This window comes from Saccostrea echinata, unplaced genomic scaffold (genome assembly GCF_033153115.1).
Source record: "Saccostrea echinata isolate AGI-Se365-2 ecotype Australia unplaced genomic scaffold, CSIRO_AGI_Sech_v1 ptg000012l, whole genome shotgun sequence".
Lineage (NCBI taxonomy): Eukaryota > Metazoa > Mollusca > Bivalvia > Ostreida > Ostreidae > Saccostrea > Saccostrea echinata.
The window spans coordinates 18686865-18704310 of record NW_026889761.1 but is presented as its reverse complement, the minus strand read 5'-3'; the positions used below and the strand labels follow the sequence as shown (position 1 = coordinate 18704310).

General features: G+C 33.6%; 1 protein-coding gene across 1 annotated transcript; it reads left to right on the top strand.

The window, feature by feature from the left end:
- Positions 1–6939: 6939 nt before the first annotated feature.
- LOC133185477 (5'-nucleotidase domain-containing protein 1-like) lies at positions 6940–16665 on the top strand. Its single transcript, XM_061320725.1, has 12 exons — positions 6940–7173; positions 8476–8564; positions 8919–8990; positions 10351–10463; positions 11672–11760; positions 12287–12371; positions 12833–13007; positions 13251–13339; positions 13464–13582; positions 14196–14354; positions 14716–14890; positions 16298–16665. Exons 1-12 carry the CDS (start codon positions 6973–6975, stop codon positions 16393–16395), a joined length of 1464 nt encoding a protein of 487 aa, XP_061176709.1. The 5' UTR covers positions 6940–6972; the 3' UTR covers positions 16396–16665.
- Positions 16666–17446: the final 781 nt, after the last annotated feature.

The window sequence follows — 17446 nt, the reverse complement described above, 5'->3', positions numbered from 1 at the left end:
CAATCAGCTATATAAAAACCATACAAAGATGGTCAAGTAATTTCATTGAACCATCATCATACAAAACTTGTCTCTATTTTCAATATTATATATGTTAGTAAGTGAGTGTCACCAGGTTCACAGGTGTGTGAAAGTCAGTCAATATATCGGGTCTCAATAGCTCAGTGGTTAGAATGCTGGTACAGTACGCCAGAGGTCCTGGGTTTGAGTCCCGGTTGAGACTTTTCACCACCTGTGACATGAGCAATAAGATTAACAATTCTCTCCAATTTACAAGTAATCTCGAGCATGCAAGTCAGATCGATTGAATATATCTCACTGTTGTATGGTGCATTTCCAACTTTTTATTTTATCGGAAATATGGAAAAATTGCAATGCTGCTACCTCAAAATGGACGCATGCGGGCCCAAGAACCATAATTTTAATTTTATATAGCCTTATTGTATGTTTATCCTCAGGAAAAAACTACAACCACAATCATAGCATAAAATCATTGCCATATTTTTTTTGCAAATGTCAATTAATATTCAAAATCTTAATTGAAAAACAAATTTACTTTTTATGATGAATTCCAATTATGAACACCTTAAACACTGGTCATCATACAAAACATGCAGTTAAGAAGGGGATTTAACTGGCATCAAGATGCATTTATCTTAGACTTGTTACCATCATAAGTGGTCTTTATTACCTACATAAGTGGTTCTAATGTCAGTAGTATATGTGATTCCTTCATCAGATATATGGTCTTTGTCTCTAGTGTATGTGTCCGTGGGCACCTGGGTACTGTAAAATAACAACTTTTATTTTGTGATGTATCAGTTTGAAATCCATGATCCAAAACTATTAATTTCTGCCAGTGGGGAAACATTCTACACTATGAAGATGTGGGTAAAAGAAGGTCACAAAAGTCAAAATATTTCTTGCAAGATAATAAAAGTTATTTTACAGTATGTGCTTAGGTCCTAAAATTTTGATATAAATTTTATTTTAAATGTAGAAATTCCAGATTCAATATCTTACCTAATTTTTAAAAATATGTACAGTTGAACTAAGTCTCCAACACTGATATCTTGAATACCATGGATATGTCGAAGTAATTTGGAAGTCCCAAACACTTATTCTTTGATTATTTTACCCTTGATATCTCAAATCCTCAAATATCTCGAAGTTTTTTTTCCTCAGTCCTATTGAGTTCGAGATAATGAGGTTTTACTGTACTAGACAGTTAAGTTTTTTTTTTTTTAAAAATGGGTATTTAGTGTTTTACATGTCCACATTGGGTGCAACTTTTAAAATGGCATTGTTTCAAAAACTGTAGGAAAATACAAGGAACTAAGTCTTTAAATTGCACACTCTTTGAATGAATACTGCACAGTTTCTCTTCAAAATACATTTTTTAGGAAGCTTTTGTTTCATTTTCTATATGCAGAGTGAATGCAGTAGCTTGTATCAATTGCAATACTTATTTTTGTATTTTTTATGAAGTCTCAAGTATTAACACATTTACCTGTACCTACAATTGTTTTAAATTTTACCAATTGTCATTTACAGAGTGGTTCAATAAAAAAAAAAAAAATCTCATCTTTTGTTTGAAATTTGTCATTATCTACTGGGTACTTGGACCCCTCACTCTCTCTTTACTTTGTCCTTTTACCCACCTCCTCATATAACTGCTTCAATGTTGGCTATAGGTACATATTACATATATTAAAATAATATTGGTCACTTGAAAGTTAAAAAAAATGTCAACTTTAATGCACTATTTAACCAATCTAATTAAAATTAGATGTTCCGAATCCGCTACCGCTTCTCAAACATCTAACAACATCCCATCTGGGGTCACGTCAGAGGGACCTTTCGATTACCCAATAAAATCGCCGTCTCTGAAATCTTGGCTTATAGTTTGGATGCGTTTCTTTTTTTACTGCCAAACCTAAACGCCCGAGGGGTTTCGTAGTAAACAAAATATGCATGGTAAAGACCGTGCTAAATATGAATGTGACCTGCGGAATATATAGACGTATACATGTAGTTTGTGCATTTTCGTTTGCATTATTTAGGTAAGAATGGCAGATTGGCGGACTATACGTTCAAAATTACTTTAATTCAACGTAAGACAGTCTACTGAGCATCAATAATGTTAAGATGTGGCCGTCGAACTAATTTTAGAATCGTATACAGAAGGTTGAATCTGATTGGCCAAAATATCTATTCATAATCGAGAGGTCGCTCTGACGTGACCCCTAATGGGATGTTGTTAGATGTTTGAGAAGCGGTAGCGGATTCGGAACATCTAATTTTAATTAGATTGCTATTTAACTAGAGGTACTGTAAGTAACCTCACAAATAATACCCCTGCTGCATTTTTAGCTCTTCTGAGCCAAAGGCTCAAAGAGCTAATGCTATGGCCATTTGTGCGGTGTGCGTAAACTTTTTAGAATATGGGCCATAACTCAAGAACCCCTTGGCCAATTATTGTCAAATTTGTCACAGGGTATCCTTGGCCCAAGGGCTCCCGTTTATACTAAAACTGGGGTTGTGACCCTTTAACAAGGGGAGATAATTAGGAAAATAGAAACAAAAGTACTGGTTGCTAAAAAATCTTCTTCTCAAGAACCACTGGGCAGATTATCACCAAACTTACACAAAAGGATGAGGATATGTTGTAGATTAAAATTTGCACGGGGATTTACCCTGGGGCAAAGGGCGTGGTCTCAAGGTCACTTCAAAGTTGACCAAAAATTACATTTTATTAAAATGTTGATATTTTGCTTACTATAAGGACTAGGATCATCAAATCTTGTCAGTTGGTGCATCTAAGGACCTCATATCATGTTGACTCAAAAGTAGGTCACGGTGACCTACTTTTTAAATTTTGCGGCCATTCTTTTTCAAAATGATTGAGGCATATTTTGAACAATTTAAGGCCTATGATCATCAAACTTTGTCAGTTGATGCATCTTGGGTCCTCAAAGTACGTCAACTAAAAAGTAGGTCACCTTGACCTACTTTTTGAATTTAATGGCTAATCTTTTTTAAAATAATTAAGGTCATTAATTCGAATACGGGGAGGCTTAGAATCATTAAATCTTGTAAGATGATGCATCTTGGGGCCAAAAAACATAATTATTAAAAAGTAGGTCACAGTGACCTACTTTTTGAACTTTGCAGGCATTCGATTTCAAAGCATTTTAGAGGCATAATTTGGACATTTTAAGTCCTATGATCATAAAACTTTGTAAGTTGATGCATCTTGGGTCCTCAAAAAAGGTCAACTGAAAAGTAGGTCACCGTGACCTACTTTTCAATTTATATGACTATAATTAAATATTTCAGGTACTAATTGGCTTAGAATCATCAAACTTTGTCAGTTGATGCGTCATGGGTCTTCGGAGTAGGTCGACTAAAAAGTAGGTCACCGTGACCTACTTTCGGAAAATTTATGGCTTTAATAAAATATTTCGGGTACTAATTGGCTTAGAATCATAAAACTTTGTCAGTTTATGCGTCATGGGTCCTCGGAGTACAACAACTGAAAAGTAGGTCACGGTGACCTACTTTTGAAAATTTATGGCTTTAATCAAATATTTCGGGTACTAATTGGCTTAGAATCATTAAACTTTGTCAGTTGATGCATCTTGGGTCCTCGGAGTACAACAACTGAAAAGTAGGTCTCGGTGACCTACTTTTGAAATTTTATGGCTGTATTTAATATTTTCAGGAATTATTTGGCTTAGAATCGTCAAAATTTGTCAGTTGATGCATCTTTGGTCCTCGGGGTAGGTTGACTGAAAAGTAAGTCACTGTGACCTACTTTTGAAAATTTATGGCTGTAATTAAATATTTTGGGTACTTATTGGCTAGAATCATCAAACTTTGTCAGTCGATGTATCTTTGGTCCTCGGAGTACAGCAACTGAAAAGTAGGTCACGGTGACCTACTTTTGAAAATTTATGGCTTTAATAAAATATTTCGGGTACTAATTGGCTTAGAATCATAAAACTTTGTCAGTTTATGCGTCATGGGTCCTCGGAGTACAACAACTAAAAGTAGGTCACGGTGACCTACTTTTGAAAATTTATGGCTTTAATCAAATATTTCGGGTACTAATTGGCTTAGAATCATTAAACTTTGTCAGTTGATGCATCTTGGGTCCTCGGAGTACAACAACTGAAAAGTAGGTCACGGTGACCTACTTTTGAAATTTTATGGCTGTATTTAATATTTTCAGGAATTATTTGGCTTAGAATCGTCAAAATTTGTCAGTTGATGCATCTTTGGTCCTCGGAGTAGGTTGACTGAAAAGTAGGTCACTGTGACCTACTTTTGAAAATTTATGGCTGTAATTAAATATTTTGGGTACTTATTGGCTAGAATCATCAAACTTTGTCAGTCGATGTATCTTTGGTCCTCGGAGTACAGCAACTGAAAAGTAGGTCACGGTGACCTACTTTTGAAAATTTATGGCTTTAATTAAATATTACAGGTACTAATTGGCTTAGAATCATCAAACTTTGTCAGTTGATGCATCTTGGGTCCTTGGAGTAAAACAATTGAAAAGTAGGTCACTTTGACCCACTTATAAAATTTTATGATTATAATTTTAAAAAATATTTTAGGTATTAATTGGCTTAGAATCATCAAACTTAGTTGATGGGTCCTCAGAGAATGACAAGTGATAAGTAGGTCACCATGAGCAACTCTCAGGTACTAATTGGCTTAGAATCATCTTGGGTTCTCAGAGTGTGAATTGGAATTTCAAGGGTTTATGTAAATATACAGGATACTTCGAGGCTTCAAATAGAAGTGATAGGTTGTACAGTTAATCAGAAGAGCGATTCAAGGCCCATGGGCCTCTTGTTTTTTTTACAGTGCCAATTCAAATGTTGTAAATGTGACCTTTTACTTGCCAAAAAGACCTTCAATTGATTAAAAAAAATGCACATACTCTGGTCATAAGTAATCTTTTAGTAAAATGTGAACATCCAATGTTTCTCTATTAGAAAATTATAGACTTGTAATGGATTTTTATGTCAGTGACCTTGAATTTGCCATAATGAGCTTGGGTCAAGGTAATGACACACCCTCAATTTTTGTACTAAGTATGAGCTTCTAATGATTCTCAGTTGCACACATATAGCCCAGACAAGAATTTTATATTTTTTCTTCCAGTGATCTTGAACTTGCAGGAATGACCTTGAATTAAGGTTATGACACACCCTCAGGCCATAAACAATATTTGTATGGATTATGATATTCAAATGATTCTCCATTATAAATGTGGCAGTCAGACGGGTTCAATCGCCAGTAGCCAGATAGCTCAGTTGGTAGAGCACCTGACTGGAGATTAAGGGGGCCCGTTCTAATCCTGGTCTGATCCGTCGCATTTTTCTTCTCTCCCATTACATTTGGTGTCGTGCCATGCCCTGGAAGTGACAGGTGAAAGACCTGCCAGGGAAGAGCCTGGGTTGGTGTCTTCGGGGACTGAAGACCTTTAAGGAGGGAGGAATGTGGTGGTCAGATGGGATCAATCGCCGGTAGCCAGATAGCTCAGTTGGTAGAGCACCCGACTGGAGGTTCAGGGGGCCGAGTTTGAATCCTGGTCTGGTCCGTTGCAATTTTCTACTCTCTGGTTACACAAATTTATAGACTAGAATTTTGCACTTTTTCTGTCACTACCATGAACTTGCCAGAATGACCTTGAGTCAATGTCATAACAAAACATCTGGTTAAACAAGGGACATTCAATCGGTGAATGAATCTCATCTTCCACCATTCTAGTCCAGTTCTTTTATTAATTCTTTCAAGGATAGTTTTCTGTTCCTCCATGTTTTCAACTTTTTCATATTTTCCACTTTCAATTTTGAGATTATTTGCACTTATTCTAAATTTACATATAATTTTCTTAGTTAAAACCTTTTGAAAATGATCGAATGCTTTTTTTTTCAATTTAAAAAAAAAAATCTTTTAATGTAGAATTAATATATGTTGTAAGTTTTACCCGACAAACAATCCAATTCTAGACATGTCTAGAGGTATATAGAGGATATTCAATGTTTTGTAGATGAGTATGGAATTTATTTCACGAGTGGGACAGGATTTTTTTATATTTTCACGAGTGCGAAGCACGAGTGAAAATATCAAAAAATCCTGTCTCATGAGTGAAATAAATTCCATATTCATCTACAAAACATTGAATTTTCTGTTTATTACATTTTCTTTGATTTTCCCTTTGCCTCTGTCTTTTCTTAACACAGTGTCATAGGCTTGATGTCATAGTTGTGCGGTTGAAACGTCATAGCATAGCAGTTGTGAGATTGAAAACATTACATAGCACGGATTTTAGCAACTTATTTGGGAAGAAATTTGCAGTTTTAGCTCTATCAAGATGTATTGTTACTATCTCTATTTTATGACAGGCCAGAAATTATTTTTTACTTACTTTGATATCCTTTCACACTGTGAGAGAATATCATTTTGGTATCCTTTCACACTGTGAGAGAATATCACTTTTATTCAATAAATAAATCACAGTATTTCACTGTTGAAAATGTATATCCAACAGTTATGCACCTGCTGTTAAATCACAGGAAGAATGGGACACCTTCCATCCTAACGCTTTGAATCTGATATATTGTAAACCAACTATTATTCGCGTCATTTTTTATTCGCGATTCGTCAGTTTAAAATCAATCCGCGACGATTAATTTCTGCGACTCAGTAAACATTCTCTACAAATACAAAGTAAAATAAATGGTTCGCGGCTATTAATATTCGCGAGTAAATGAAGTTCGAGAAACTCGCGAATATTTCTCGCACACGAATAAAAGTTGGTTTACAGTAATTATGTCAATATCAGTCGGGTTCGATATTCTCTTTGTATATGTCGTCTATCATATTGTAAGACCAGTCGATACTCGGTAAGACGGTAAGTCAGATGACGATGAGCCTGACGTTTGTTTGGGGCCGATGTTGTCAGGCGTAGTCCGTGGTCTCATTCGTCGATCGATGATATGTGGGAACAGAATCTATCGGGTTCGTGATTCTCGTTTTCTTCCAACAGAGGCAATGACAGACGTGGATGACAAATTTTGTTTGGCCGACTATGATGCAGTTGGATTTGATTTGGATCATACACTGGCAAAATATAGACTGGTAGAATTAATGAATGTAAGACTGTAAGAAAATTATTGTTTCATGATGAAAGAAATAATTTTTGAGTTTGCGATAGCACGTACTTTCTACTTTCATTTTCGGTCATGGTGTGCCATCCTCCCAACGTCAGGGGTCCTGAGGCAACACGTCGTCGTCCAAAGGCAACGTGCTGAATCAGGACCCCTGACGTTGTGAGGATGGGCCAAGGCTATCAAATGAACAATTATTGTCTACAAAAGTATCACAGTTTGAATTTTTTTTCTTCTTAATTTATCTGATTTATTGAAGCCAATTCTTTTTCACATGAGAATATGAAGGGGAAAAATCTAAAATTCTTTTCAAGAACAACAGGACCATGCATGACTGTCACATTTACAAAAGTTATTTCCCTTTTCGGGGTCAAACTGTGGTCAACTGGTGTAACCCCCTATATTACCAAGATTACTTCTTTATTACTTATTTACTTATGGGGCAGTGTCTTGCAAATTAAATCTGTATGTATATGTTCGTTATGTTTTCTTTCATGCCCTATATGGTATGGCAATACTGAAATATTACAAAATAGTCTGAAAACGTTTTAAAGTTTAAAATATTTACAGGTAAATTATAACAAATATGAGCGTTACGCAGACTTAGAGAGATAACTCTTATGAGTGTGAAAGTCGTCTATTGGTCATATTAAGGACATACGCAATATACATGAACCCTACTATGTACCTTTCCCACTGAAAATTTTAGATATTCTAACGTTAAAATCAGAGATACATCAGATGAGTGGAAAGAGGCTTTGGGCAAAAATTAGGTCAAAATTTTTTGATTGGATTATAAAGGAAATGATCCATGATATTCCTCTTCTAGAAGCAACAAAGCTCCAATTTCATTAGATTATTAAGTAAAAACCCCATGTACAGTGTAAGTTTGATATTGAGGATATTAGTTTGGCCTAAACTTTAGAATCTAAAAGGTTACACCCACATCTGATGGATTAATTATCCAATTAATGTGCACAGATTTTTATTTGAAGTACACATGTATCTTCATATTTTGTAAGTTCAGTTTTGACTTCTCAGGGTCTGATGTGGTCAACATTTAGTTTCAAGGTGCGATTATAAATTCGGAGAAAAAATTAAAACTGTTTTAATTGGAACATTTAAATGTTTTAAAGATCTTTTGTATCAAGTGAAGATCCTATATATTAAGTTGCACCAAAAGTTAACATTGCCTTGTATAAGAAATGCTTACTGGTAATTTGATTTTATTATACTGGAGAGGGTTGGTGATATCTGAGTAATTATCCGATTTATTGTTTATTTTTAGCTTGCCTATGACTCCCTATGTGAAAGTCTCATTAAGCAGGGATATGACCCCAAAATAAAAGACAAACTCAGCCTTCACAAGGATTTTCTGTGAGTAAATTTGATGTTCACAAAGACTTTATTGTGTGAGTTTTGATATATAGAAGATAGAATCAGATTCACATGGACTTTGCCAGAATTTTAATTTAAAGTATTTGTTAAAAGTTTTTAAAAGTGTTTTGAAGACTTTTTGGGTTTTTTTTTAGTCAAAGGTTGCATACACTTTGTATGAACTTTCCATATAAAAGATAAACTTTATTGGTATGAGTTTTACATAATTTTATAGAGTAAATGGTAGATATACAAGGATTAAAAGCACATTGTAAAAATAGGATTTTTATAGCTAACATAATGATTTAGGGTTATTTCAGAGGTGAGCTCATTTCATTTTATTTTTTTTAACAGATGCAAAGGTTTATTCCTTGACTCAGAAAAGGGCAACATTCTCAAATTGGGTCATGATGGAAAAATCCTCAAGTAAGTTATTATATATTTCCCATAAAAAATAATGCAAAACAACTACTATACACAATTTTTTTTTAATTTTGTAAATCATCAACTGAATACCAGTCTGCAAAGACTAATGTTCCTGATTGAAAATTTCTATTTCAAATTCATAAACCTTTTAAAGTCTTTAATGCAAAGCAATTAAGAAACAAGTTCCATTATAAATATCCACATACTTGAGATGCTTACAAATCTAGATATTTCCTAAATATTTTTAAAATTAGTTAACATTACAATAAATACTTTTGTTGTACATGTATATGAAAATTGAAAAACATTGAAGTCATCTTTACACATGTTCATCTTCTTTTGTCGCTTTGATATTCAGAAAATATTTTGAGTACAATATGCCATAAATTCCTTGTTTTAATTTAACAATGAACTATTGATTATAAGTATCTAATCGAACAGCTCACTTGGGCAATTGTCTGAAGAGCTATAGTTTTAACGAGTTTAGACTTTAAAGTGGTAGATAAAACTTTTGTTGACATGATCTATGAACAGAGGAAAATTTCATTGTCAAACTCAGGAAAACTTTTTTTCTATGATAAAGCCTTAAATTGTACCAAGTATAAATTGCAGGATTAATTACTTAAAAGATTTTCTTTGAAAACAAACACAGCTAACAAAATTAAGAATTAGTGCAAATTCACTATTTATTGAAACAGGCAGATATTGTAATCCAATTATCATTAACAAAAATGTATATGCTATGCTTGTAAATTATTTGTTGAAAGCATTTTGTACTTTACTGACCTATGTATGACAAACTTCAATTTCAATATTGTGATATTTTTAGTGATAAACTATACTGTGGTACTGAACCCTTTAAAGAAATAGTTAACCCATGTGATTAAAATGCTACAAAAGTTAAATGTTATGTACATATGTAGCTATTTAGATATAGATGCTTTATGCAGAGAAAACAAATCCATGTACATGTATGTACATGTGTTGCTATTTAAATATAGATACTTTATGCAGAGAAAACAAATCCATGTACTATAAAGAATTGTGTAAATTTGTTTTGCATGCTGTAGCCATTATGTTATAATTCAGTTTTCTGTTTATCATTTGATTTGTTATATCTTGACTGTATGCCAACATGGTGATGTCAGTAAATTGAATTGAATAGCTACATATCAGTGTTCATCACAAAAGAAGGAAATTTAGTTTTTCAAGTAAAATTAACTACTTTGTTAACATCCTCTTTCTTTCTTTCCTTTTGTATAAATCTTTAGAGGTAGACCCTGTTAAGTACAAATTGGTAGCCATTTGTCAGAATCTTTCTAGAATTATTCTTCAGTGTGTTGTTTTCCAATTTTTTAAGGTGTAGTCATGGAACCCGAATGATGGAAAAAGAGGAATTGTTATCTGTTTATGGTGAAGATTTACACTGGGAACACTTTCAGGAGGCCATAGGTCATGTCAAGAGTCATGGCAGTAAGTACACGTAGATCATGTCAAGAGTCACAGCAGTAAGTATACATAGGTCATGTCAATAGTCACAACAATAAGTACACATAGATCATGTCAAGATTCATGGCAGTAAGTATACACATAGGTCATGTCAAGAGTCAAGGCAGTAAGTACACATAGGTCATGTCAAGAGTCAAGGTAGTAAGTACACATAGGTCATATCTAGAGTCACAGAAGTAAGTACACATAGGTCATATCTAGAGTCACAGAAGTAAGTACACATAGGTCATATCAAGAGTCAAGGCAGTAAGTACACATAGGTCATATCAAGTGTCAAGGCAGTAAGTACACATAGATCATGTCAAGCTTCATGGCAGTAAGTACACATAGGTCATATCAAGAGTCAAGGCAGTAAGTACACATAGGTCATATCAAGTGTCAAGGTAGTAAGTACACATAGGTCATGTCAAGAGTCAAGGCAGTAAGTACACATAGGTCATGTCAAGAGTCAAGGTAGTAAGTACACATTGGTCATGTCAAGAGTCAAGGCAGTAAGTACACATAGGTCATATCAAGTGTCAAGGTAGTAAGTACACATAGGTCATGTCAAGAGTCAAGGCAGTAAGTACACATAGGTCATATCAAGTGTCAAGGTAGTAAGTACACATAGGTCATGTCAAGAGTCAAGGCAGTAAGTACACATAGGTCATGTCAAGAGTCAAGGTAGTAAGTACACATAGGTCATGTCAAGAGTCAAGGCAGTAAGTACACATAGGTCATATCAAGTGTCAAGGTAGTAAGTACACATAGGTCATGTCAAGAGTCAAGGCAGTAAGTACACATAGGTCATATCAAGTGTCAAGGTAGTAAGTACACATAGGTCATGTCAAGACTCAAGGCAGTAAGTACACATAGGTCATGTCAAGAGTCAAGGTAGTAAGTACACATAGGTCATGTCAAGAGTCAAGGCAGTAAGTACACATAGGTCATGTCAAGAGTCACAGCAGTAAGTACACATAGGTCATGTCAAGAGTCATGGCAGTAAGTACACATAGGTCATGTCAAGAGTCATGGCAGTAAGTACACATAGGTCATGTCTAGAGTCACAGTTGTAGGTACACATAGGTTATGTCAAGAGTCATGGTAGTAAGCATGTTTGTGGAAATGTCTATTTCGAAACTTTATTTTTTCTGTGCTTGAGAGATTATAAATTGAGAATTTCTTTCTTGTAGAAGACATGAAATTCCGTTTCTTCGAGAATTACTTTGACATCCCAGCCCTTGTGTGTTGTGCTCATATTGTGGATTTTTTGGATAAAGAGGTGATTCTGAAGTTACACATTACTGCAATTATTTATCTGAAAAATTTATTTATAGTTGAAGCTCATTTTAACACTAGAGTAAATTATGGTTTCAACAAACACACTATTATGAATTCACAGGGAATTTTCATTCCTTTTAGTTTTAAAATGTATTATGAACTTATCAGATTTAAAGAATTATGTTTATAATGATCAAAATTGTTTGTCACTGCCACTTTGCTACTACTAGCTTGTTTTTCTGTATTTATCCTGGATTATGGTCTTTTTACTTTTAATTCTAGTTTCAAATGTCTTTGTTTCATACACTTTTAGAATACAGTTGAACTTCGGTATCTCGAACACGAATATCTCGAATACCATGGATATGTTGAAGTGAATATCTTGAAGTTTTATTTCGGTCCCATCGAGTTCAAGATAACGAGGTTTGACTGTATTTGCTTGAATAATAGTCATAAATTGCTTGTTCTAATCAAAGAGCTTGGAATTTGATAATCATTTAATGATAATAAGACTTATTTCTCAATAGAATGGTGGACCATGTGAAAAATATGACTTCTGGAAAGATATTTATGGTGCTTTTGGAGAAAACTATATACCAACTCAGTTTGCAAGTAATTGATTTTCTCTCCTCTTGCATGAAACAGTTTATAAAAATTCTTTTCTTAAAAAAATAAAACTTTTTAGAAACTTAATTCTTCATACCTACATGTATATCATACATGTATATCGATTCATAAATTCATTATGTATCGTTCAAACTCACTTATTTGCCATTAATTTCACACAAATTTCAATTCCAAATTGATTCTTTGTGCATGGTTCTTTTATCTTGAGTTCATACATGCCGTATGCCATCTGCATGAAAGTGGAGAATTGTCAGTGCACATTCTTGCCACATAAAAGAGGTTGATTAACATACAAATTAACATTCATTTTGAATTGAAATTTGATGTTAATGCAAATTCAATCATTTAGAAAATTCAATCATTTAGAAAAACAATACAGATTATAACAGATGTCACTTGTCACCATATTTCATGTGAAACAGTGTGTATTTGATTGTATTATGTAGAAAATGCAGGATGGTTCTTCCCCAGTGTAAAGAAGAATCCTGGGAAATATCTACAGCCCAGCAGTAATGGTGTCAAAGAGTGGTTAAAAGACTTAAAGGAAGATAAACGAGTTGTTTTTCTCATGACATCATCAGCCATAGATTTTGCAGGAATGGTCATTGAAACAGTGCTGGGGTAGTTGACTATTTTTTTTTTAAATGTCAAAAATTTTTAAAAAATTGTTGAATCAATGTATTTCTCTATGGTAGATACATTTTTTAATGTTTTAACTGTATTAAAGATCTAGTTTCTGAGGAAAAATTGTGAATTTTCCAAAGAATTGTTTTCATCAAGGCATCACAGGCTTCTGTTCATCTCAGTTATCTAGTACAAAGCATAATTGCTCAATGTATATCCATACAAAATATCTGTCTACAGGTCAGACTGGAGAAACTATTTTGATGTCTACCTCACTGATGCCAGAAAACCAGGATTCTTCACAGAAAAAAATAAATTTAAGTTAATTGGTAAGAAAAAAAATATTCAGTGGATATACATGTAATTATGGAGAAGGGCAATTTACATTTCTTAATAGATTGTCATGTTCTTAATAGATTTCCTGTAATGTGTTGATGTTATTATTGTTCTTAGAAAATGGAGAGAACAAGGGTAATGTTGATGAACTAGAACCATTCAAAACTTACTCCAATGGAAATTGGACAGATCTGATGAAATTCCTGTCTAAACAGACAGGGAAATCTGATCCAAAGGTTTGTATACCTTTACTGTTCAACAGATTAGAAATGTGGAAATCTGACTATTGACTTTGTTAATGATGTTATACATGTACATGAATTTTTAAATGCCTTTATAGAATGAAAACTGTCTAATCCAACACCTGTGCAATCCATTTCACTGTAAATTCTGACATTTGCCTTCATTCCAATTTTACTATTTTGTATGTGTTTTTTTTACACTGTGTAATCAGGGCCCTGTTTTACAAAAAAACTTATGACTGAGATCAAAATGTTTTTATGCAAATAACTTTCATTTTCGCATTTCTTTGAAAATGGTTTTAATCTTTTTGAAAAGAATTTAGAAAAATATTTTTATGCCAAAAAAATTTAAACAGAAACATAAGTTTCGTAAGATTTTACAGTCAACTGAAATTTTTAGTGTTATTCTTAAGTTCTTTTGTAAAACGGGCCCCTTACATCCTGTCTATTCCGACACAAAATTGGTCTCCCAGTGCATGTCAGATTAGACAGGTTTCACTGTATTTTGATGACTGGGGGAGGAGTGGTCATTGTACAACTGAAAAATGATTTCCAGGTATTCCATGTCTTGTGATGATCTATAACTTCAAGCTGGATTCCTTTGTAGGTTGTGTATTTCGGGGACAGTCTATGCTCAGACAGTTTTCCAGCTAAGACATATGGTAACTGGGATGTTGTGTTGGTACTAGAGGAAATGGAAGCAGAGGGTTACCATCCGGATTTGAGAGATGTCCTAGAACCAAAACGCAAAGTTCCTAAGCACCAGGTAAAACTCAGAATGACACAAAAAAGAGGTTTCATCCATCCAACTGATGGTTGGTTGTTTCAGACGCTAAATAAAAAAGGCCTGGTCAATTATTGGGATTCTCAAGATAGCAAACATAGTTGAAGCACGTTGAGGCATATTGGATTGATATTAGATTTATGATGTGCATGTTTGTTATCTTGGTTTATATTGCAATATGCTATATAGTTTGAACATAACCCCAATCATTGATGTATACATATAAGTATAATTTACAAAATGATTAGTAAATCACACACCATTTAAATTGATCATAAATTTTGTTTAAAAAATGGAATGATTAATCACACATGCTTTGTTTTATATTTGTTTTCTACAAAAGGTGAACTTGGAGATAGATCCTGAAGAAGAATGCTACATTTTGTCCGACAGTTGGGGGTCATTCTTCTACCACGAAGAGGAGGATCCTAAACATGATAAACACATGAACACTTACTGGGGGAGAATTATCAGTCATTACAACACTATAGCTGTACCAACTATAGAGTATATAGCAGGTAATATACTGGGGAAGAATTATCAGTCATTACAACACTATATAGTATATAGCAGGTTAAATACTGGGGGAGAATTATCAGTCATTACAACACTATAGAGTATATAGCAGGTAATATACTGGGGTAGAATTATCAGTCATTACAACACTATAGAATATATAGCAGGTAATATACTGGGGTAGAATTATCAGTCATTACAACATTATAGAGTATATAGCAGGTATTATACTGAGGGAGAATTATCAGTCATTACAACACTATAGAGTATATAGCAGGTATTATACTGAGGGAGAATTATCAGTCATTTCAACATTATAGAGTATATAGCAGGTTAAATACTGGGGAAGAATTATCAGTCATTACAACAAAATAGAGTATATAACAGGTAATATACTGGGGAAGAATTATCAGTCATTACAACACTATAGAGTATATAGCAGGTAATATACTGGGGGAGAATTATCAGTCATTTCAACAAAATAGAGTATATAGCAGGTTAAATACTGGGGAAGAATTATCAGTCATTACAACACTATAGAGTACATAACAGGTAATATACTGGGGAAGAATTATCAGTCATTACAACACTATAGAGTATATAGCAGGTAATATACTGGGGGAGAATTATCAGTCATTACAACACTATAGAGTATATAGCAGGTAATATACTGGGGGAGAATTATCAGTTATTACAACACTATAGCTGTACCAACTATAGAGTATATAGCAGGTAATATACATATACATGTCCTAGGAGAGAATTATCAGTCATTACAACACTGTAGCTGTACCAACTGAAGAGTATGTAGCAGGTAATATACTTGGGGAGAATTATCAGTCATTACAACACTATAACTGTACTAACTATAGAGTATATATAGCAAGTAATATACTGGGGAGAATTATCAGTCATTACAACACTATAACTGTACTAACTATAGAGTATATATAGCAAGTAATATACTGGGGAGAATTATCAGTCATTACAACACTATAACTGTACTAACTATAGAGTATATATAGCAAGTAATATACTGGGGAGAATTATCAGTCATTACAACACTATAACTGTACTAACTATAGAGTATATATAGCAAGTAATATACTGGGGAGAATTATCAGTCATTACAACACTATAACTGTACTAACTATAGAGTATATATAGCAAGTAATATACTGGGGAGAATTATCAGTCATTACAACACTATAGAGTATATATAGCAAGTAATATACTGGGGAGAATTATCAGTCATTACAACATATAGCTGTACTAAATGAAGAGTATATAGCAGGTAATATATGATTTCTTCATAGTATGAGTTAGGCTATCAGATTTTGGTGTAATGTTAAATACATGTAGTCACATCTTGTTTCAAGAAAAAAAAAACCCATTTTATCTTTCTCTAGGTATGCCAATAGACTACAGATACACAAAGTTCAAAAACTCTGATGTTGGCAATACGGATGGCTTTTATCCAGGAAAGCCCAAACCACTACTAACTTGAGGATCTACTTAATTTATTATAGCTTTAATTTTAAATTACTGATCTCAGTATGACAGGATAAGAGAATTGTAGAGGATCCCAGATTTGCTAACTAATGATAAACAGATTGTATTTATTAAACAGAGAATGAGGAATAAAGCCTTCTGTGAAGGTGGTTAGTACTGTCTGATTTATTCTATACTTTTAGTTTCTATTTTCATTTTGTTCTGAATGATTATCAAGGTTGCTTCAGACAACAACAACTGTGATAAATGATTCTCATTTTTATAAGTTTTTTTGTTGTTGGTATTTTAAGGGTATTGTTGAAATCACAAGTACTAATACATTGCTTTATCTGCTGCCATTTTTGTCTGCTCAGTCATATTTGATTTAAACAAAAACCGTTAACATTCTTTAAATAACATTACCGGTATATTGTGGTGTTTACTGTTACTCTCAGGATACAAACTGTTGTCAATTACAACATCAAAATAATCACCTTAAGACAAAAATTATCTCAAGGGATATGGTATTGGGCAAGAAATTTCCTGTTTTATAAATATCAAAGTGTGTAACTAATGCTGAATATTTACATTTGGTAAGAAATAGGCAAAATACATAGACTGCAAAATATATGTACAGGGGGGATAAATATAAGTAGCTTTACTAGGACTCAAGATAAGTCATGTGTCAAATGGTACAAATACATTGAATACACATGTACTGTTGATGTTATGTGTGTGTGTTTGGGGGGGGGGAGGGTGTGAAGGTCAGTTCAGAATGATTAACTGCATTTTCATAAAGTGTTTTAGTTTGCTGCATTACTTGCCTTATTGTCTTGTCAACCAATGAATATAAAAATCAAGTATAGATTCAAAATAATTGAATACAGCAAAAAGCTAAATAAAACCAAATAAAGCTAGCATAGTAAATTTCATTTGAGCATCATTCATTTGAGCAGGGCATGTTACAATTTTCAGTATACTGATATCAAGTGACCAATGTTCACAAGCCTCTCCAGTTTACATGTGTTCCCAAACCATGCTAGTCAATTCCAGGGAAGTCTTTGGTG